This window comes from Oncorhynchus clarkii, chromosome 24, assembly GCF_045791955.1.
Source record: "Oncorhynchus clarkii lewisi isolate Uvic-CL-2024 chromosome 24, UVic_Ocla_1.0, whole genome shotgun sequence".
Taxonomy (NCBI): Eukaryota; Metazoa; Chordata; class Actinopteri; order Salmoniformes; family Salmonidae; genus Oncorhynchus; species Oncorhynchus clarkii.
This window is the reverse complement of record NC_092170.1, coordinates 21,737,230-21,758,998: the sequence shown is the minus strand read 5'-3', so window position 1 is coordinate 21,758,998 and position 21,769 is coordinate 21,737,230. Positions and strand designations below refer to the sequence as shown.

General features: G+C 42.0%; 2 protein-coding genes across 6 annotated transcripts; one reads left to right on the top strand and one right to left on the bottom strand.

Annotated features, from left to right (window-relative positions):
- The first annotated feature begins 3,819 nt into the window (after positions 1-3,819).
- LOC139382856 (heat shock cognate 70 kDa protein-like) lies at positions 3,820-12,979 on the top strand. The gene is made up of 9 exons (XM_071127093.1): positions 3,820-4,081; positions 5,786-5,995; positions 6,096-6,301; positions 6,479-6,631; positions 6,776-7,331; positions 7,740-7,942; positions 8,170-8,368; positions 12,052-12,284; positions 12,455-12,979. Exons 2-9 carry the CDS (start codon positions 5,791-5,793, stop codon positions 12,641-12,643), a joined length of 1,944 nt encoding a protein of 647 aa, XP_070983194.1. The 5' UTR covers positions 3,820-4,081; positions 5,786-5,790; the 3' UTR covers positions 12,644-12,979.
- Positions 12,980-18,325: 5,346 nt separating this feature from the next.
- LOC139382771 (lens fiber membrane intrinsic protein-like) lies at positions 18,326-20,342 on the bottom strand. Of its 5 annotated transcripts, none has more exons than XM_071126908.1 (6): positions 20,184-20,342; positions 20,039-20,099; positions 19,565-19,752; positions 19,065-19,214; positions 18,777-18,911; positions 18,326-18,499 (listed from the first exon to the last, which is right to left on the bottom strand). In XM_071126908.1, exons 2-6 carry the CDS (start codon positions 20,044-20,046, stop codon positions 18,438-18,440), a joined length of 543 nt encoding a protein of 180 aa, XP_070983009.1. In that variant the 5' UTR covers positions 20,047-20,099; positions 20,184-20,342; the 3' UTR covers positions 18,326-18,437. The 5 variants fall into 5 exon arrangements, with proteins under 5 accessions (XP_070983009.1, XP_070983010.1, XP_070983014.1 ...); XM_071126909.1 differs by having other exon boundaries at positions 19,565-19,740; XM_071126913.1 differs by having other exon boundaries at positions 19,565-19,669.
- Positions 20,343-21,769: the final 1,427 nt, after the last annotated feature.

Sequence of the window (21,769 nt, the reverse complement as noted above, 5' to 3'; positions counted from 1 at the left end):
TCTGTGTCTTCCATTCCTGTGGCGGTCCTCATGAAAGACAGTTATCCTCATAGCTCTTGATGGTTTTTGCGACTGCACTTGAAGAAATATTCAAAGTTCTTGAAATGTTTCATATTGACTGACCTTCATGTCTTAAAGTAATGATTGGCTGTCGTTTCTCTTTGCTTATTTGAGCTTATCACGTTCTGACCTTAGTTCCTTTGTTATGTCTTTGTTTTAGTATGGTCAGGGCGTGAGTTGGGTGGGTTGTCTATGTTCGTTTTTCTATAATTTGGGATTTCTTTGTTTGGCCTAGTATGGTTCTCAATCAGAGGCAGCTGTCAATTGTTGTCCCTGATTGAGAATCATACTTAGGTAGCCTGGTTTCACTTTGGAGTGGTGGGTGTTTGTCTTCCGTGTCAGTGCTTGTTGCCACATGGGACTGTTTCGTTTATTCACGTTTATTGTTTTGTTCCAGTGTTCTGTTGTGTTTTGATTAAACATTATGGACACTTACCACGCTACGCATTGGTCCTCAGATCCTTCTCGCTACGCCTCAGGAGAGGAGGACGAGATCCGTTACAGAAACACCCACCAACCAAGGACCAAGCAGCGTGGTATCGGGCAGCAGCGATCTCCGGACTCCTGGACATGGGAGGAGATACTTGACGGCAAGGGACCCTGGGCACAGGCTGGGGAATATCGCCGCCCCAAGGCAGAGCTGGAGGCAGCGAAAGCTGAGCGATGGCGATCTGAGGAGGCAGCGCGACAGGCACGAGAGGCAGCCCCCAGGTCTCCAACCTGACTCTGCCCCACTCCTCGTGCTTATCGGAAGAAGCGCAGTACTGGTCAGGCACCGTATTATGCGGTCAAACGCACGGTGTCGCCAGTACGAGCTCATAGCCCGGTAGGCTATAGGCCAGCCCCCTGCAAGTGCCATGCGAGAGTAGGCATCCAGCCAGGGCGTGTTGTGCCAGCCCAGCGTGTTTGGTCTCTAGTACACCTTTTCGGTCCAGGGTATCCTGCGCCGGCGCTGCGTGCTGTGTCTCCGAGGCGCTGGGAGGGTGCAGTGCGTTCTATGCCTGCACTCCGCCCGTGCCGGGCGAATGTGGGTATTGAGCCGAAGGGAGAGGCGCGAGTGGTATGCACCAGAGCTCCAGTGCTTACCCACAGCCCGGGTCAACCTGTGCGTGCACTCGGGAGGGTCCGGGCTAAAGTGGGCATTCAGCCTGGAGGAGTGGTGCCAAGGCTGCGCACCAGAGCTCCCCCACAGCCCGGTCCATCCGGTGCCCCCTCCATGCACCAGGCCTCCTGTAGGTCTCCCCAGCCTGGTGGGCCCTGTGGCAGCCCCACGCACCACTCTGTCTCTCTGTCTCCTCCCTCCCTGTCTCCTCCCCCTCCCGCCTGTCCGGCACTGCCGGAATCTCCCGTCCGTCCGGCGCTGCCAGGATCTCCCGTCCATTTGGGACCCATTGCTAGGGTCCCCAGTCCGAGGTCGGCAGCGAGGGTCGCGGCTCGAAAGAGGCCACGGAGGCGGTTGAGGAGGAGGACAGAGACTATGGTGGAGTGGGGACCACGTCCCGCGCCAGAGCCGCCACTGAGGACAGACACCCACCCAGACCCTCCCCTATAGGTTTAGATTTTGCGGCCGGAGTCCGCACCTTTGGGGGGGGGGGGGTACTGTCACGTTCTGACCTTAGTTCCTTTGTTATGTCTTTGTTTTAGTATGGTCAGGGCGTGAGTTGGGTGGGTTGTCTATGTTCGTTTTTCTATCATTTGGGATTTCTGTGTTCAATCGTTGTCCCTGATTGAGAATCATATTTAGGTTGCCTGGTTTCACTTTTGAGTGGTGGGTGTTTGTCTTCCGTGTCAGTGCTTGTTGCCACATGGGACTGTTTCGTTTGTTGTTTTGTTCCAGTGTTCTGTTGTGTTTTGATTAAACATTATGGACACTTACCACGCTGCGCATTGGTCCTCCGATCCTTCTCGCTACTCCTCAGGAGAGGAGGACGAGATCCGTTACAGAGCTGCTCTTGCCATAATACGAACTTGGTCTTGATCCAAATAGGGCAATCTTCTGTATACCCCCTACCCTGTCACAACACAACTGATTGGCTCAAATGCATTAAGAAGGAAAGACATTTCACAAATTTACTTTTTAGAAGGCACACCTGTTACTTGAAATGCATTCCAGGTGACTATCGCTGGTTGAGAGAATGCCAAGAGTGTGCAAAGCTGTCATCAAGGTAAAGGGTGGCTATTTGAAGAATCCCAAATATATATTTTGATTTGTTAAACACTTTTTTTTTGGTTACTACATGATTCCATATGTGTTATTTCATAGTTTTGATGTCTTCACTATTATTCTACAATGTAGAAAATTGTAAAAAATAAAGAAACTCCTGACTGAGTAGGTGTTCTAAAACGTTTGACCGGTAGTGTAACTTCCAATAAATAGGTTAGTCCTAAATATTTCAAAACTAAAAGCATTGTCTGCGGTAAATCATTCACTAAACCTCAACTAAATCTTGTAATGAATAATGTGGAAATTGAGCAAGTTGAGGAGACTAAACTGCTTGAAGTAACCCTGGATGTTAAACTATTATGGTCTAAACATATTCAACAGTTGCTAAAATGGGGAGAGGTCTGTCCATAATAAAGCGCTGCTCTGGTTTCTTAACATCTCTATCAACAAGGCAGGCCCTACAGGTCCAAGTTTTGTCGCACCTGGACTACTGTCCAGTCATGTGGGCACAAAAAGGGACTTAGGACAATTACAATTGGCCCAGAACAGGGCAGCCCGGCTGGCCTTTAAATGTACACGAAGAGCTAACAATAATATGCATGTCGATCTCTCCTGGCTCAAAGTAAGTGGAGAGATTGACATGTTGAATGCACCTGAGCGGTCTGTTTAAACTACTAGCACACAGCTCAGACACCCATCCATACCACAAGACATGCCAACAGAGGTCTTTTCACAGTCCCCAAGTACAGAACAGACTATGGGAGGCTCACAGAACTACCTTGAGCCATGACTACATTCAACTATGCCACATCAAGTAAATCATGCAAGCAGTAAATTCGGATTTAAAAAAGAGATACAAATATATCTTATGGAACAGTGGTGACTGTGAAGAGACACACAGGCACAGCCACACGCATACACACACATGATAACATACGCACTATACACACATACATACACACATGGATTTTGTGTTGTAGATATGTAAAAATAGAGGAGTGGCCGGAGGGCATGTGTTCGTAAATTCACTCTGGAGTGCCAGAGTGCACTCCGAGCGTTTCTATCGGAGCGTTCAGACTGCATACTGGATGCTCCGGCGGAGGAGTAGGGTTGATCCGAGAGTTCTGACCTCCCAACGGCAGTCATGAACCCAAGCTAACTGGCTAATGTTGGCTAGCTTGCTAGCTACAGTACTTCCAGACACAAATGAGAGAACACCTCACTCTGACCATTTTACTTGCCCTAGAAAAGCTGGTTAGGCTGTTTCCATTTTTTCCAGAGCGTTGGTGACTGTAACTGTGCTTCTCGCAACAACTGAATTACTCTCAGACAAGAGTGCTCTGAAATCGGAGTAGACAGAGTGAATTTATGAACGCACCCTTAATGTGTTGTGAAATCTGTTGTGAAATGTAATGTAATGTTTTCAATTGTTTATAACTGCTTTAATTTTGCTGGACCCCAGGATGCTGATGCTTTGGTAGGCCATCATTGTAAATAATAATTTGTTTTTAACTGACTTGCCTAGTTAAATAAAGGTAAAAAAAAAAATAATAATAATAATAGGTTGTAATAATACTGTGAAATTGTTAAGGTGGGATGGAGTTTTGGCCTGCCTCGGACATCACCATCACTTTTTTTGTGACACTTGCATTCAATTAACTGCCCCTCCCTGTGGCACACAAGAAGCTTGACTTGATTGGTTACATCGCTCAGTTCTAGACTGTTCTGCGGAAATCTTTATATACCTCAGAAATCACCAGCCCGCCCAGTTTCTGCGAGAATATTGTAGATGCGGAAACCTTCGGTACTGTTCAGGGTGAAGCTACATTTTCTGTCTGATTTCTTATCTTTAATAAGGTAAGCATTTTTAAATTGAGGTTGAATATCAGCATTACAATTGTTGGAGATGGAAAAACAGTAAGTTAGGCTAACAAGCTTGACGCAATACTGAAACGGCAAGCATAAATGGCTATATTAGGCATAATCTGGATTCACAGGAAACGTTACCTACGGTTGGGTTTCATATTCAAGTCTCCTGTAGAATCGCCATATTCAACGTCTCCTGTAAGCCCAAATTTTAATTGAAAATGGCTACATTATTTTTGAACGCAAAAATAGTTTCAACGATTGCGTCATCGGATATGGCAGTTTCAGTTTGCTTGCAGTTTAAAGAGACGCTCTCTTGTTAGGCTAACTGTGAAGAAGGCTTGCCTTCCAACATTAACCAATTCAGTTGAACAATTGGTTTACTCTGTCGATGTAGCCTAATGTGCTGGTAACATATGTTCGAGTTTAAATAATTGCGTGTGAAACTTATTTTAATGGCAAGCCTATCAAGTCTAGCCTACGTGAGTTGGATGGTGATGAAGCTGAACTGAATGTTCCAGCAATTTCCCAACCCACCCGCGGCAGGGCAGAGCCCTCAGTGACACAACTCCCGGCGAAATGTTTGTTTTGTATTTGAGTAGGTGATAGTGAGGAATCGCTTCCAGGATTTGTTCTATCATGTTAATTTGGTTAAAGTGTTAATAAGTATGGAGTTACTTTAGCTATTCAGTTAAAACAGGCGGACATAAAAAAAAAAAAAAACGTAAACAGTAACGTGACTTGCACTTAACCCCCCCACACACACCACACACACACACACACACACCCTCTTTCTAACTGACTGCGGATAGCTACTTAAGGAGAAATGTACTTTCTATGCCTGTGTTATGTGGTTGGGACACCTTAAAATGAATGCACTAACTATAAATCGCTCTGGTTAAGAGTGTCTGTTAATTACTAAAATGTAAAATGCTGTAATAAAGCACGTCTTCTCCCAACCTGTAACTAGGGAAACACACTTCACGCTGCTTCGATACCAAAGTTACTTTGTCGTAGCAGCTTATGAGACTAAGGTTAGCGAAATGGCTCTTCTAACCTGCTACTAAAATAACTGTCTGTATCAAGACGAAATGCTTTGAAGAATGTCTGGTTGAAAGACAGCTGTTGCACTGAAGGTCAAGACAAGGATGAGTCTTTTGAATGCAGAATCGCATTAGTGGAAACTAAGACTGTTCTCAGGGCAGACCTGTTTGTATCTAGATTTGTGGGGTTGGGACAATTTTAGCAATTTCTAACCCTTTTCCTAACCTTAATCTAATTATCCTAACATTACACATGAATTCTCCTAACAAGCCACATTAATTATCCTAACCTGCTTATTAAGTTCTCATAAACCTGCTATGAAAAGTCACATCCGCTAGTAAAAACCGGCAGACCTCCCTTGAGAGCAGTGTGAGTATCCAATAATGCAATACTCCTTTTTGAACAGGTGGTCCCGGGGTCTTTCAATGACACAATAGGCTACGACAAAAAGTATGAACTTTTCTGAAAATAGCATCATGTGTCACAGGCCTATACCAAAATAGACCCAACTTGACCAGTTGTACAGAGTTGTCCCAGAGTCTACCCTCAGGATCACTTACCTTGGTCAATGAGTTCATACCTAGATCTCTTAAAAAATCTCTACTTTGCCACCACACAGTTTGTTTTAATGATATCGCTCTTCATTTTCAGACACCATGTCAAAGGGACCAGCAGTTGGCATTGACTTGGGCACCACCTACTCATGTGTGGGTGTGTTCCAGCATGGCAAAGTGGAGATCATTGCCAACGACCAGGGCAATAGGACCACACCCAGCTACGTCGCCTTCACAGACACAGAAAGGCTGATTGGGGACGCTGCCAAGAACCAAGTGGCCATGAACCCCACAAACACAGTGTTTGGTAAGAAATTCACTTGGAGAAATTGATCGGATACCATGTACGGTATATAAGATGTACTTGTGTGGCGTTAACTCCTGTTTACCCCCTTATCTTTTCCCAGATGCGAAGCGGCTGATTGGGCGGAAGTTTGACGACAATGTCGTCCAGGCAGACATGAAACACTGGCCGTTTACAGTGATCAACGACTCGACACGGCCCAAGGTCCAAGTGGAGTACAAGGGAGAGACCAAGGCCTTCTACCCAGAGGAGATCTCCTCCATGGTGCTGGTCAAGATGAAGGAGATTGCAGAGGCCTACCTGGGCAAGGTGAGCATCACAACAGTCCTATCACTCTGTCTTCATAGCAATGCATGTTATGGTCTTTTGGGTGTTACTGAATTGTTTAACAAAATATAAATGCATTTTTCTCACACTGTAGAGGTGACTTTCAAAAATGAAGACTGTCTTGTCTGTTCACTTAGTTGTAAATATTTCCTCCTGCAGACTATAACCAATGCAGTGGTCACTGTGCCAGCTTACTTCAACGACTCTCAGCGCCAGGCCACCAAAGACGCAGGGACCATCTCAGGTCTCAACGTACTCCGCATCATCAATGAGCCAACCGCTGCTGCTATCGCCTATGGCCTGGACAAGAAGGTTCATTTATATATATTTATCAACACTAACAACAGTACTTAGAACTCAGAACTGTAATGCATACCTGAGGCCCATTGACCATGTGTTTTGAGAGACAAATTTCACCCTAAAAATAATTTAACTCACAAAAGAAAATGTTTTTAGGTGGGAATGGAGAGAAATGTCCTAATCTTTGACCTGGGCGGTGGTACGTTTGATGTGTCCATCCTGACCATCGAAGACGGGATCTTTGAGGTGAAGTCCACTGCCGGAGACACCCATCTTGGAGGAGAGGACTTCGACAACCGCATGGTCAACCACTTCATCTCAGAATTCAAGCGCAAATACAAGAAGGACATCAGCGACAACAAGAGGGCCGTGCGTCGTCTGCGCACTGCCTGTGAGCGTGCCAAGCGCACCCTCTCCTCCAGCACCCAGGCCAGCATCGAGATCGACTCTCTGTATGAGGGTGTCGACTTCTACACCTCCATCACCAGGGCTCGCTTTGAGGAGCTGAACGCTGACCTGTTCAGAGGCACTCTGGACCCCGTTGAGAAGTCTCTTAGGGACGCCAAGATGGACAAAGCCCAGGTCCACGACATTGTCTTGGTGGGAGGCTCCACGCGCATCCCCAAGATTCAGAAGTTGCTGCAGGACTTCTTCAACGGGAAGGAGCTCAACAAGAGCATCAACCCTGACGAGGCTGTCGCCTATGGTGCAGGTGAGGCTCTTTATTTTTCTAGCTCCCTCTTTTATCTAAAGCTTTGCCCAGTAAACCTTCTTGTCAACTGTCTTTTCCTGTTCTACCATTTCTAACCTTCATCCAGAGAAGCCCTAATCAAATCAAATGTATTTATATAGCCCTTCTTACATCAGCTGATATATCAAAGTGCTGTACAGAAACCCAGCCTAAAACCCCAAACGGCAAGCAATGCAGGTTTAGAAGCACGGTGGCTAGGAAAAACTGCCTAGAAAGGCCCAAACCTAGGAAGAAACCTAGAGAGGAACCAGTCTGAGGGGTGGCCAGTCCTCTTCTGGCTGTGCCGGGTGGAGACTAATATGGAAAAGACATTGTACATTCTTTGATGGTTTGTTTAAGAATGACTGATGACCCCGTGTCTGTTGACAGCTGTCCAGGCGGCTATCTTGTCCGGAGACAAGTCTGAGAACGTGCAGGACCTGCTGCTGCTGGACGTCACACCTCTGTCCCTAGGCATTGAGACGGCCGGAGGGGTCATGACTGTGCTCATCAAGAGGAACACCACCATCCCCACCAAGCAGACGCAAACCTTCACCACATACTCAGACAACCAGCCTGGGGTGCTCATTCAGGTGAGCGGAACGTACTTATGACTCATTCCTAGGTATCTCAATGGATTGTGTCCATCAGTGTCAAAATGTTAGCATATACTCTAGTTGATATTTAAGTTGAATTTGGATCGGAGTCAATATTGACCCACACACTAATTTATTTGTTAGTGTTTACATTAAAACTTGAGATTTGAATCAGAATGTATCCACATGAGTGTTGACCTGAGTGTGTGTCTGTGTCCTGTCAGGTGTATGAGGGGGAAAGAGCGATGACCAAAGACAACAACCTACTGGGGAAGTTTGAGCTGTGTGGGATCCCACCAGCCCCCCGGGGTGTGCCTCAGATAGAGGTCACCTTTGACATTGATGCCAACGGCATCATGAACGTGTCCGCCTCTGACAAGAGCACTGGCAAGGAGAATAAGATCACCATCACCAATGACAAAGGTAGACTTAGTAGTAGTTACAGTTAAAGGACAAATCTGATTTTCAAACAATAAAAACGCACCCAACCGCCACTGTTTTGGGGGAAAAGTTGAGGGATGGGACTGGAGAAATGTGTACCCACTCTCAAATGTATAGATCTAGCTATGGATGCAAGGACTGATCATCCATGATATCAAAATTCTAGTTTTAACCATATTTTGAGACTGAACAGTGTTTGTTTACAATTATTTTGTTTACAAACAAAGGAGATAATTAAACTAGCTTATATGTGACCGACTGTCTTGATCCGGTCTTATGTAGCAATTTTTTTTATCATATTTGACTTTGGATCAAAGTGGAGACTGAGCTAGAAAATGGTATATCATACGCTACAGCTGAGGAACAATGGGAAAGTAATTCTGCTTTGAAAGTTTGATAAACTTAGAACCTCACTTTTGAGAAAATGGCCTTGGAATGTTTTGGCGCATCTACTGTAGAGCCCCTCTTTGTCTACACCTATTCAGCATCGAAAACACTAGAGGTCGATCGATTAATCGGAATGGCCGATTAATTAGGGCCGATTTGAAGTTTTCATAACAATCGGAAATCGGTATTTTTGGACACCGATTTTTAAAAAAATATTAACCCACCGGCCTAGGAACGGTGGGTTAACTGCCTTGTTCAGGGGCAGAATGACAGATTTTTACCTTGTCAGCTCGGGGATTCAATCTTGCAACCTTACGGTTAACTAGTCCAACGCTCTAACCACCTGCCTCTCATTGCACTCCACAAGGTGCCTGCCTGTTACGCAAATGCAGTAAGAAAGTAAGTTGCTAGCTAGCATTAAACTTATCTTATAAAAAACAATCAATCAATCATAATCACTAGTTAACTACACATGGTTGATGATATTACTAGTTTATCTAGCGTGTCCTGCGTTGCATATAATCGATGCGGTGCACATTCGCGAAAAAGGACTGTTGCACCAAAATGTACCTAACCATAAACATTAATGCCTTTCTTAATATCAATACACAAGTATATATTTTAATTTTTAATTTTTATTTAGGTAATATTGCCTGCTAACATGAATTTCTTTGTCACTTCTCTTGCAACAGAGTCAGGGTATATGCAGCAGTTTGGGCCGCCTGGCTCGTTGCGAACTGTGTGAAGACTATTTCTTCCTAACAAAGACAGCCAACTTCGCCAAACGGGGGATGATTTTTAACAAAAGCGCATTTGTGAAAAAACCACAATCGTTGCACCGTAAACATTAATGCCTTTCTTGAAATCAATACACAAGTGTATATACTTTTAAACCTGCATATTTAGCTAAAAGAAATCCAGTTTAGCAGGCAATATTAACCAGGTGAAATTGTCACTTCTCTTGCGTTCATTGCATGCAGAGTCAGGGTATATGCAACAGTTTGGGCCGCCTGGCTCGTTGCAAACTACTTTGCCAGACTTTTACGTAATTATGACATGACATTGAAGGTTGTGCAATGTAACAGGAATATTTAGACTTATGGATGCCACCCGTTAGATAAAATACGGAACGGTTCCGTATTTCACTGAAAGAATAAATGTTTTGTTTTCGAGATGATAGTTTCCGGATTCGACCATATTAATGACCTAAGGCTCGTATTTCTGTATGTTATGTTATAATTAAGTCTATGATTTGATAGAGCAGTCTGACTGAGCAATGGTAGGCACCAGCAGGCTCATAAGCATTCATTCAAACAGCGCTTTCGTGCGTTTTGCCAGCATCTCTTTGCAATGCTTCAAGCATTGCGCTGTTTATGACTTCAAGCCTATCAACTCCCAAGATTAGGCTGGTGTAACCCATGTGAAATGGTTAGCAAGTTAGCAGGGTGCGCGCAAATAGCGTTTCAAATGTCACTCGCTCTGCAACTTGGAGTAGTTGTTCCCCTTGCTCTGCATGGGTAACGCTGCTTCGAGGGTGGCTGTTGTCAATGTGTTCCTGGTTCGAGCCCAGGTAGGAGCGAGGAGTGGAAGCTATACTGTTACACTGGCAATACTAAAGTGCCTATAATAACATCCAATAGTCAAAGGTATATGAAATACAAATCGTATAGAGAGAAATAGTCCTATAATTCCTATAATAATTACAACCTAAAACTTCTTACCTGGGAATATTGAAGACTCATGTTGAAAGGAACCACCAGCTTTCATATGTTCTCATGTTCTGAGCAAGGAACTTAAACGTTAGCTTTCTTACATGGCACATATTGCACTTTTATTTTCTTCTCCAACACTTTGTTTTTACATTATTTAAACCAAATTGAACATGTTTCATTATTTATTTGAGGCTAAATTGATTTTATTGATGTATTATATTAAGTTAAAATAAGTATTCATTCAGTATTGTTGTAATTGTCATTAATGCAAATACGTTTTTAAAAATCGCCCGATTAATCGGTATCTGCCTTTTTTGGTCCTCCAATAATCGGTATCGGCGTTGAAAAATCATAATCGGTCGACCTCTAGTTCACACCCTCTTAAGCTTTAGCCCCACCCATCTCTTTAAGAATTTGCATGTGAGGCCGAGGAGTAGGGTTGAGCCAAGCATTCTGTCCTAACAGCAGTCAAGCACCCAAGCAAACTGGCTAACGTTGGCTAGCTTGCGACTTCCAGACACAAATGAGAGAACAGCTCACTCTGACCATTTTACTCGTCCTAGCAGAGCTGGTTAGGCTGTTTTATATTTTATCCAGATCGCAAGTGACTGTAACTGTGCTGCTGGCAATAATTTAATTGCGCTTTTTTCCCAACGTTTACTGACATTGGCCATATTCAATGGCTGTTGAGCGTTTGTAAATTTGTCAGTTATTCTGTGCTCTGAATTTACCAACGTCTATCAACAGTTGTGTCAGTGACATTAACTTTCAAGACATGTAGCTAGCTAAACAATGACACATAATCCCAGCTCATGACGTTACTGCCCTGCATGAATCTGCAGGCAACAAAAAACAGGTTCAGTGTTAGCTAGCGAACATTAGGCTATAACTAGCAAGGAAATTGCTCTGCGGTACGAATAATATTACTACAAAGATCATGCCCGTAAAGTTCGCTAGCGAGCCAGCTAACATTAGCTAGCTCGCTAACAGTACACTTCAACTTAAATGAAAATTACTTTCTAACAACATTAGAAATGTGTAATATCTGAATATTTTTTTGGTTCCGACAGGGTACTACTGTTGGACTAGGCTCATGAGGCATTTTGAAGCTACTTTGAAGAATTTCAAATATAAAACATATTTTGATTTTGTTTAACATTTTTGGTTACTGCATGATTCCATATGTGTTATTTAATAGTTTTGATGTCTTCACTATTATTCTACAATGTAGAAAATAGTCCAAATAAAGAAAAACTCTTGAATGACTAGGTGTGTCCAAATGTTTGACTGGTACTGTGTGTAGATATATACAGTATATTCAAAAGTCCAAACATGGATGAACCAATCACAGATTGACATGTAAATCTATAGTCTGGGATCTGGGTATCTGTTCATGACAATTCAATTTATTGATATTTACCCTTTGAATCTTGAACATCTGAATCCCAGAATGTAGCTTTAAATACTATGCCATTGTAAGGTATGCACACCATTTTAAATAGGGATGTCCTCTCCAACAATGCTTTAACAAATCCTCCATCTCATTGTCTGTCCCTCTCTCCATAGGTCGCCTGAGTAAGGAGGACATAGAGCGCATGGTCCAGGAGGCTGAGCAGTACAAAGCTGCGGACGATGTCCAGAGGGACAAGGTGGCGTCCAAAAACGGCCTGGAGTCGTACGCCTTTAACATGAAGTCCACCGTGGAGGACGAGAAGCTCAAGGGCAAGCTCAGCGACGAGGACAAACAGAAGATCATGGACAAGTGCAACGAGGTCATCAGCTGGCTGGATAAGAACCAGGTACAGTACTGGCCCTGGGCCTTTCAACCAGAATGGAGTGGGTTAACATTCATATTTAAAATCAATTATAGCGCTCGGAGTCCCTCATTGTAATTTGATTAAACAAATGTCTGGTGGTTCAACAAGGAGATTAGGCACTAATCTACCTTTCTCTTTCTCTCTCCTTGTAGTCTGCAGAGAAGGAGGAGTTTGAGCACCACCAGAAGGAGCTGGAGAAGGTGTGTAACCCAATCATCACCAAGCTGTACCAGGGTGCAGGGGGCATGCCCGGGGGGATGCCAGGAGGGATGCCAGGGGCTGGTGGTGCCACACCCGGAGGAGGCGGATCCTCTGGACCAACCATTGAGGAAGTCGACTAAACCATGCAGAGCATACTTTTACTCCTGATTGGATATGGCTAAATAGTGGTCCACATTCTATAGCTTGGAATGGGCTGAACCTTTATTTTCACAATCTGCATTGACTACTTTTGTTTGTTTTGGTCATTCATCTTTTTATGCTGAAAGCAACCAATCAATTTAATATTTTTCATGGGCACTGTTCTACCTATTGTTAAACGTTTTCAGTTCAACCAGTGAATGGTTACTACTGTATACAGAGCATGTTTTTCACAAGTGGAATTCTGTGACTGCAAAATGTTTTTGCCTTTGTACTGCACTGTTGGCTTAAAAAAACGATTAAAAAAATTCACACTCTTCCAGATCCTCCTTTAATTTTGACACCTATGACAGTCTTGATGACCATCATGGTTTATCATTTAGATGTTAAAGCTGTGCTATGCAGAAATCACTTGCCATTTCCTGGTTGCTAAAATTATAGTAGTTTGCCTAATTTCAGTTGTGACAAAAAAAAGCACATATAGTGTGTAGAGAGAATCATTGTACCATCTAAACAGCTGAAATATATGTACATAACCAAAAATATTGTATACTTAGCTGTTTAAAGCTGGTGTACAAAACTGAAATGTAAAATATGCAAAAATTAAACTTAAGAATGGGAAGCAATGAAAGGGTGCAAACATAACATTTTCCGCTTAGATGTGCTGATCTATTACTTACATTTCTATGTGAATTTGGTCTGGTCACCCAAAAAGTTACAATGCAGCTTTAAAGAAATGTTCTAACTTATAACTGAACATAATCTTAACTGTGGTTTATATTCTTATCAGACTGATGAATACCACTCAATAGAAAGACACAGACAATTTAATTAACTCTTATTCAATAGAGGTCAGGTAAACAGGAAATGACATGGGTGCCTAAACCCTGGTCTCAGCTGTTTTTTTTTTTAAATGTAAAATTAGCAGGAGTTGGCGTTTCTCGCCAAAAAGATCAAGGACAACAACCACCCGAGCCACTGCCTGTTCACCCCACTATCATCCAGAAGGCGAGGTCAGTACAGGTGCATCAAAGCTTGGACCGAGAGACTGAAGAACAGCTATCTCAAGGCCATCAGACTGTTAAACAACCATCACTAACATAGAGACTGCTCCCAACATACATATTCAAATCTCATGTCAGTTAAGAACAAATTCTAATTCGGCCTAGGAAGAGTGGGATAACTGCCTTGCTCAGGCAGAACGACAGATTTTTATCTTGTCAGTTCAGGGATTCGATCTTGCAACCTTTCGGTCACTAAATCCAACACTCTAACCACTTGGCTACCTGCCTAGTGGTTAGATGAAGAAGAGGACGCCGGCCAGCAAACGTCTTGTCAAACCCACTGAAGGAGGAGGAGCGTATGAAAGCCATGACGCCGATCACGATGCCAATGAAGCAGGCCAGCAGGGAGAGGATCATGAAGGCACGGGTGGCATCCCAGTACGCTGGTGACAGAGAGGGCACAGAGAGGACAAGGCTGATACTCAGTACAGTACAGATACTTACCCAATAAGCATTACTACTATCCCTGTCTACTACTGAATTACATTTCACACTTTACTCAAATGTGACATCACTTAACATTTACCTATTACACAATATTCAATATATTGCACCAAATATTGAAATGTGGTGATTTATTCCCAACTGAACCTGCTCAAATAAAATGAGCTGAGCCAACTCCAGCGCAGTACAACCCTCTGCCCATGAAGCTGTACATCCTGCCAAGCACAGGAGGAGGAGACAGTTAGCCTACAGCACAACTGGCTGGGACAGTGAAGCATCTCTACACACCACCATCTCATGGCTGGTGAATACAGCATAGAGTAACACAACATTGCATGCTTTGAATAGTTGAAAGGGTCTGAACCAATTACATTTTCCAAAGAATAATCTTTCAAGGTACACATTCATATTCCACATGTTTTACCATAGGCCTGCTGCTTTTAGACAGTTTGTTAGAGCAAGGTGTTTTCAAATGTGGCACATAGTTTTAGCTTTGATACACTGTATTTACCCTGACATGACTGATCTGTCTCTCTTCTGTCCTCTCTTCTGTCCTTTCTATGAAGAAATATTAACTTTAAGTCACCTACATTATGTCAAAGCACACACATGACGTCAGATTTTAGGTAAGTAATAACCTACCTTTATTATCCTTTTTGAAAAAAAGTCAGAAATTCCAATAATACAGGGGGGTTGTCAATACACTCCGGAGCCCGGTATTGCCCAGCCTGGCAGGAAAGTTTAGTTTGTGTGTCAGAAACTAGGCGAACAAACGGCCCGAGGCACAATAGAGCATGCTGAGCCACAACCAATCACAGGGAATGAGTTTTGTGTTTTAGAGAATCTGCTGAAAATACGAAACTATTAAAGCGCTGGGTAAGTCACAGTAATACTGATGACACAGAGGTTTCAATTCAAAATGCTGCACTGCCATCCACAGTGGATATGGGTTGGCAATAGGCTCCCACACTATGCAGTAAATGTTAATTTCACATAGTTATTTCACACAGATTATTTTTGTAAGTATAGTTGGGGCTCTCATGTTGGGAAAGGTCAATTTAGATAATCTTATCCCTCACAACATCAGGTGTTAAAGTATTAAAATCTTTATCGAAACTACAATTGAACTCCCAAAACTGCTTACAATTAATTGAATTTAAACTGGCCAGTAATTCTCTGACCTTGATCCAAAAAGCAGCTTCAAACACACACTGTGATGAATATGAGTCACTATGTAACACTCCTCTGCTAGGGTAGCAGGTGTCTTGAACAAATTATGGTACATTTATTTTATAATCACAAAACAGTGATTCAAATTATTCAGTGCTATTCCATAATTAACACATTTTGAGTAAAAGCGATCAATAATTATGTATTCAAACATTTTTGGTGGAGAGTCAAGTCTTTTGGGAGGCGGGAACATAGTCAGAAAACATTTTATCAAAACATTTTACACGGTGAGGTCTGAAATTCTTGACAACCTTGATAAAGTTGAGCAAAAATGACTGTATGAAATAAATAATTCAAATACTGAGCTATGCTCAAATAAATGGGAAAATGTTCTGATTTTAAACTCATACAATTGCTCTCCAAAATGTAGGGGAGGGGCAATTAGTTGAATGCAAGCAAAAAAAAATCTGTTTTCATCTCAATATCAAATCCTTTTTGGGTAACAATTTAGTACCTTACTGTGATTGTTTTCAATTTAAAAGGACAAAAATAAACAAAAATAGATTCTTAGCAAAGAGACATTTCTCAAGCAATAACTAAGCTAGGACTCTGGGAGCGATCTGAGTGGAGAGGGGAAAACTGAAAACAAACTGTTATTGGCAGACAAGTTTGGAACTCTCTTTCTTATTGGTCTATCAACTAATTTAACCCTTGGTGATGTCGCTAAGCAGTCGAAAACTCCATCCCACCTAATCAATTTCACAGTATTATTCCAACCTCATAGTGTAGACATATATACAGCGCCTTGCGAAAGTATTCGGCCCCTTTGAACTTTGCGACCTTTTGCCACATTTCAGGCTTCAAACATAAAGATATAAAACTGTATTTTTTGTGAAGAATCAATAACAAGTGGGACACAATCATGAAGTGGAACGACATTTATTGGATATTTCAAACTTTTTTAACAAATCAAAAACAGAAAAATTGGTTATGCAAAATTATTCAGCCCCCTTAAGTTAATACTTTGTAGCGCCACCTTTTGCTGCGATTACAGCTGTAAGTCGCTTGGGGTATGTCTCTATCAGTTTTGCACATTGAGAGACTGACATTTTTTCCCATTCCTCCTTGCAAAACAGCTCGAGCTCAGTGAGGTTGGATGGAGAGCATTTGTGAACAGCAGTTTTCAGTTCTTTCCACAGATTCTCGATTGGATTCAGGTCTGGACTTTGACTTGGCCATTCTAACACCTGGATATGTTGATTTTTGAACCATTCCATTGTAGATTTTGCTTTATGTTTTGGATCATTGTCTTGTTGGAAGACAAATCTCTGTTCTAGTCTCAGGTCTTTTGCAGACTCCATCAGGTTTTCTTCCAGAATGGTCCTGTATTTGGCTCCATCCATCTTCCCATCAATTTTAACCATCTTCCCTGTCCCTGCTGAAGAAAAGCAGGCCCAAACCATGATGCTACCACCACCATGTTTGACAGTGGGGATGGTGTGTTCAGGGTGATGAGCTGTGTTGCTTTTACGCCAAACATAACGTTTTGCATTGTTGCCAAAAAGTTCAATTTTGGTTTCATCTGATCAGAGCACCTTCTTCCACATGTTTGGTGTGTCTCCCAGGTGGCTTGTGGCAAACTTTAAACAACACTTTTTATGGATATCTTTAAGAAATGGCTTTCTTCTTGCCACTCTTCCATAAAGGCCAGATTTGTGCAATATACGACTGATTGTTGTCCTATGGACAGAGTCTCCCACCTCAGCTGTAGATCTCTGCAGTTCATCCAGAGTGATCATGGGCCTCTTGGCTGCATCTCTGATCAGTCTTCTCCTTGTATGAGCTGAAAGTTTAGAGGGACGGCCAGGTCTTGGTAGATTTGCAGTGGTCTGATACTCCTTCCATTTCAATATTAACGCTTGCACAGTGCTCCTTGGGATGTTTAAAGCTTGGGAAATCTTTTTGTATCCAAATCCGGCTTTAAACTTCTTCACAACAGTATCTCGGACCTGCCTGGTGTGTTCCTTGTTCTTCATGATGCTCTCTGCGCTTTTAACGGACCACTGAGACTATCACAGTGCAGGTGCATTTATATGGAGACTTGATTACACACAGGTGGATTGTATTTATCATCATTAGTCATTTAGGTCAACGTTGGATCATTCAGAGATCCTCACTGAACTTCTGGAGAGAGTTTGCTGCACTGAAAGTAAAGGGGCTGAATAATTTTGCACGCCCAATTTTTCAGTTTTTGATTTGTTAAAAAAGTTTGAAATATCCAATAAATGTCGTTCCACTTCATGATTGTGTCCCACTTGTTGTTGATTCTTCACAAAAAAATACAGTTTTATATCTTTATGTTTGAAGCCTGAAATGTGTCAAAAGGTCGCAAAGTTCAAGGGGGCCGAATACTTTCGCAAGGCACTGTATATATATATATACAGTTTTTCACAATTCCTGACATTGAATCCTAGTAAAAATTCCCTCTCTTAGGTCAGTTAGGATCACCACTTTATTTTAAGAATGTGAAATGTCAGAATAATAGCAGAGAGAATGTCACGACTTCCGCCGAAGTTGGTCCCTTTCCTTGATCGGGCAGTGTTCGGAGGTCGACGTCACCGACCTTCTAGCCATCGCTGATTCATTTTTCATTTTCCATTGGTTTTGTCTTGTCTTCCATCACACCTGGTTTCAATACCATCACTGGGAAAGTGATGAAAGAAATAAAAGCTTAAATAAATCATTCTCTCTACTATTATTCTGTCATTTCACATTCTTAAAATAAACTGGCGATCCTAACTGGATTAATCAGAATGACTGATCTAATACTCACATTCTTATGAATTTGTCGGGTCACCCAAAAAGTTACAATGCAGCTTTAAAGAAATGTTCTAACTTATACCTGAACATAATCTTAACTGTGGTTTATATTCTTATCAGACCGATGAATACCACTCAATGGAAAGAGGAAACACAATTGGATTTACCCTTTTTATTGCTTATTCAATAGTGGTCAGGTAAACAAGAAATTACGTAGCTACTGTTGGTGTGTAAACCCCGGTGTCAGCTGTGTTTTTTTTTCATTTTTTTTTTCAAATCAGCGGGAGTTGGAGTTTCTCGGGCATTCATGCATCCTGTAGGCACACATGTAGAAGATACCTGTAAAAGAAAATGGGAAGACATTACCATTCAGTTCATGGACATAATGTCCACTGGATTATTTACTTTTGTGAAGAAGAAAAAAATATTCAAATGAATCATGTTGGACTGAGTCATCTCAAATGGCACCCTACTGGTTATATAGTGCACTACATTTGACCAGAGCCCTATGGGCCTTAGTCAAACGTAGAACACTAAAGGCAATAGTTGGCCATTTGGGACACACTGATAGTAAATTATTGCATTTAGCTCTATAGGCAGAACCACATCATCCTACCTGAGAAGAAGGTGAGGACCACGGCCACCCAACCCATGATGTAGGACCAGGAGAAACGCCAGTTCCCATATCGTTTCCCGTAGTAGTTCACCGTCACCCCAGTGTACACAGCCATCGCTAGCAGTACAAAGAAACCTGTGGAGAGTAGTCAATCAAACGCTGCTTTATTCCCTTTATCACATCCCTCAACAGGGACTTGATAGCATGGAATGAATTCATTCTATTTCTAGGCTTGATATGGAGAGTGACAGGGAGAAATGACAGTAGGAGGGGGAAGGAAACACTTACAGGAGATGAAGAAGAGGATGCCGGCAGCAAATGTCTTGTCAAACCCACTGAAGGAGGAGGAGCGTATGAAAGCCATGACGCCGATCACGATGCCAAGGAAGCAGGCCAGCAGGGAGAGGATCATGAAGGCACGAGTGGCATCCCAGTAAGCTGGTGACAGAGAGGGCACAGAGAGGACAAGGCTGATACTCAGTACAGTACAGGTACTTACCCAACAAGCATTACTACTATTCCTTTCTACTACTGAATTACATTTCACATTTTACTAAAATGTGACATCACTTAACAATGACTTATTACACAATTAATTGCACCAACTATTAAAATGTGGTGATTTATTCACAACTTAACCTGCTCAAATAAATGGAGCTGATTCCTTTATTGTGGAAATTATTTTACACTAGATATTCACAGTATGGAACAAATCACAATGTGACCTCATCAAGGCCTTTATTTAACTTAAAGTACATTTGATGACAAAGGAGACATGTTGCTCTTACCAATGCTATCTGTATGTGTCATGCATTTCCCTGGCATACAGTAGCGCCACAGGCCCTGATGCATGTAGTTGTTAGATTGACGATACTGCATCCAGTAATCAGTTGCTGTGGAGATAATAAGGAGTATGTTCCCGACTCCAGCGCAGAACAACCCACCGCCCATGAAGCTGTACATCCTGCCAAGCACACTGACAGAGGTGACAGTTATCCTACAGTACAACTGGCTGGGACACTGAAGCATCTCTACACACTACCATCTCATGGCTGGTGAATACAGCATAGAGTAACACAACATTGCATGCTTTGAATAGTTGAAAGGGTCTGAACCAATTACATTTTCCAAAGAATAATCTTTCAAGGTACACATTCATATTCCACATGTTTTACCATAGGCCTGCTGCTTTTAGACAGTTTGTTAGAGCAAGGTGTTTTCAAATGTGGCACATAGTTTTAGCTTTGATACACTGTATTTACCCTGACATGACTGATCTGTCTCTCTTCTGTCCTCTCTCTTCTGTCCTCTCTTCTGTCCTTTCTATGAAGAAATATTAACTTTAAGTCACCTACATTATGTCAAAGCACACACATGACGTCAGATTTTAGGTAAGTAATAACCTACCTTTATTATCCTTTTTGAAAAAAAGTCAGAAATTCCAATAATACAGGGGGGTTGTCAATACACTCCGGAGCCCGGTATTGCCCAGCCTGGCAGGAAAGTTTAGTTTGTGTGTCAGAAACTAGGCGAACAAACGGCCCGAGGCACAATAGAGCATGCTGAGCCACAACCAATCACAGGGAATGAGTTTTGTGTTTTAGAGAATCTGCTGAAAATACGAAACTATTAAAGCGCTGGGTAAGTCACAGTAATACTGATGACACAGAGGTTTCAATTCAAAATGCTGCACTGCCATCCACAGTGGATATGGGTTGGCAATAGGCTCCCACACTATGCAGTAAATGTTAATTTCACATAGTTATTTCACACAGAATTCTTTTGTAAGTATAGTTGGGGCTCTCATGTTGGGTAAGCTAAATTTAGATAATCGTATCTCTCACAACATCAGATGTTAAAATATTAAAATGTTTATCGAAACTACAATTGAACTCCCAAAACTGCATTCAATTAATTGAATTTCAACTGGCCAGTAATTCTTTGACCTTGATCCAAAAAGCAGCTTTAAATACACACTGTGATGAATATGAGTCACTATGTAACACTTTCCCCTGCTAGGGTAGCAGGTGTCTTGAACAAATGATGATAAATGTATTTCATAGTCACAAAACAGTGATTCTAGTTATTCAGTGCTATTCCATAATTAACACATTTTCAGGTAAAGCAATCAATAATGATGTATTTAACATTTTTTGGTGGAGAGTTAAGTCGTTTGGGAGGCGGGAACATAATCAGAAGACATTTTATCAGTGAGTGTTTTAAATTTGTATATACACGGTGGGGTCTGAAATTATTGACAGCCTTGATAAAGATGAGCAAAAATGACTGTTTGAAATAAATATTTAAAATACTGAGCTAAGCTCAAATAAATGGGAAAATGATATTATTTTAAACTCATACTATTGCTCCGAGAAAAATATTTTGTTTAACAAGTAATACTTTTTTTCTCTCTCTTGTGACTCCCCATCCCGGGTCCGGGAGCGTAATCATCGCCTGACACTAATTAGCATAACGCAACGGACATAAATCTTCCTAGAAATTCTTCCTATTCATGAAAATCACAAGTGAAATATATTGGAACACAGCTTAGCCTTTTGTTAATCACCCTGTCATCTCAGATTTTCAAAATATGCTTTACAGCCAAAGCTAGACAAGCATTTGTGTAAGTTTATCATAGCCTAGCATAGCATTATGCCTTGCTAGCAGCAGGCAACCTTGTCACGAAAATCAGAAAAGCAATCAAATTAAATCGTTTACCTTTGATGAACTTCGGATGTTTTCACTCACGAGACTCCCAGGTAGATAGAAAAAGTTACAGTGCCTTGCGAAAGTATTCGGCCCCCTTGAACTTTGCAACCTTTTGCCACATTTCAGGCTTCAAACATAAAGATATAAAACTGTATTTTTTTGTGAAGAATCAACAACAAGTGGGACACAATCATGAAGTGGAACAACATTTATTGGATATTTCAAACTTTTTTAACAAATCAAAAACTAAAAATTTGGCGTGCAAAATTATTCAGCCCCTTTAC

Coding starts and splice junctions, on each gene's coding strand:
- LOC139382856 (XM_071127093.1), top strand. CDS start 5,791: ATGTCAAAGGGACCAGCAGTTGGCATTGACTTGGGCACCACCTACTCA. Junction 7,332..7,739: donor GGCTGTCGCCTATGGTGCAG/GTGAGGCTCTTT, acceptor GTCTGTTGACAG/CTGTCCAGGCGGCTATCTTG. Junction 12,285..12,454: donor GCTGGCTGGATAAGAACCAG/GTACAGTACTGG, acceptor CTCTCCTTGTAG/TCTGCAGAGAAGGAGGAGTT.
- LOC139382771 (XM_071126908.1), bottom strand. Junction 19,215..19,564: donor GACACATACAGATAGCATTG/GTAAGAGCAACA, acceptor CTCTGTCACCAG/CTTACTGGGATGCCACTCGT. Junction 18,912..19,064: donor CATCCTCTTCTTCATCTCCT/GTAAGTGTTTCC, acceptor TACTCTCCACAG/GTTTCTTTGTACTGCTAGCG.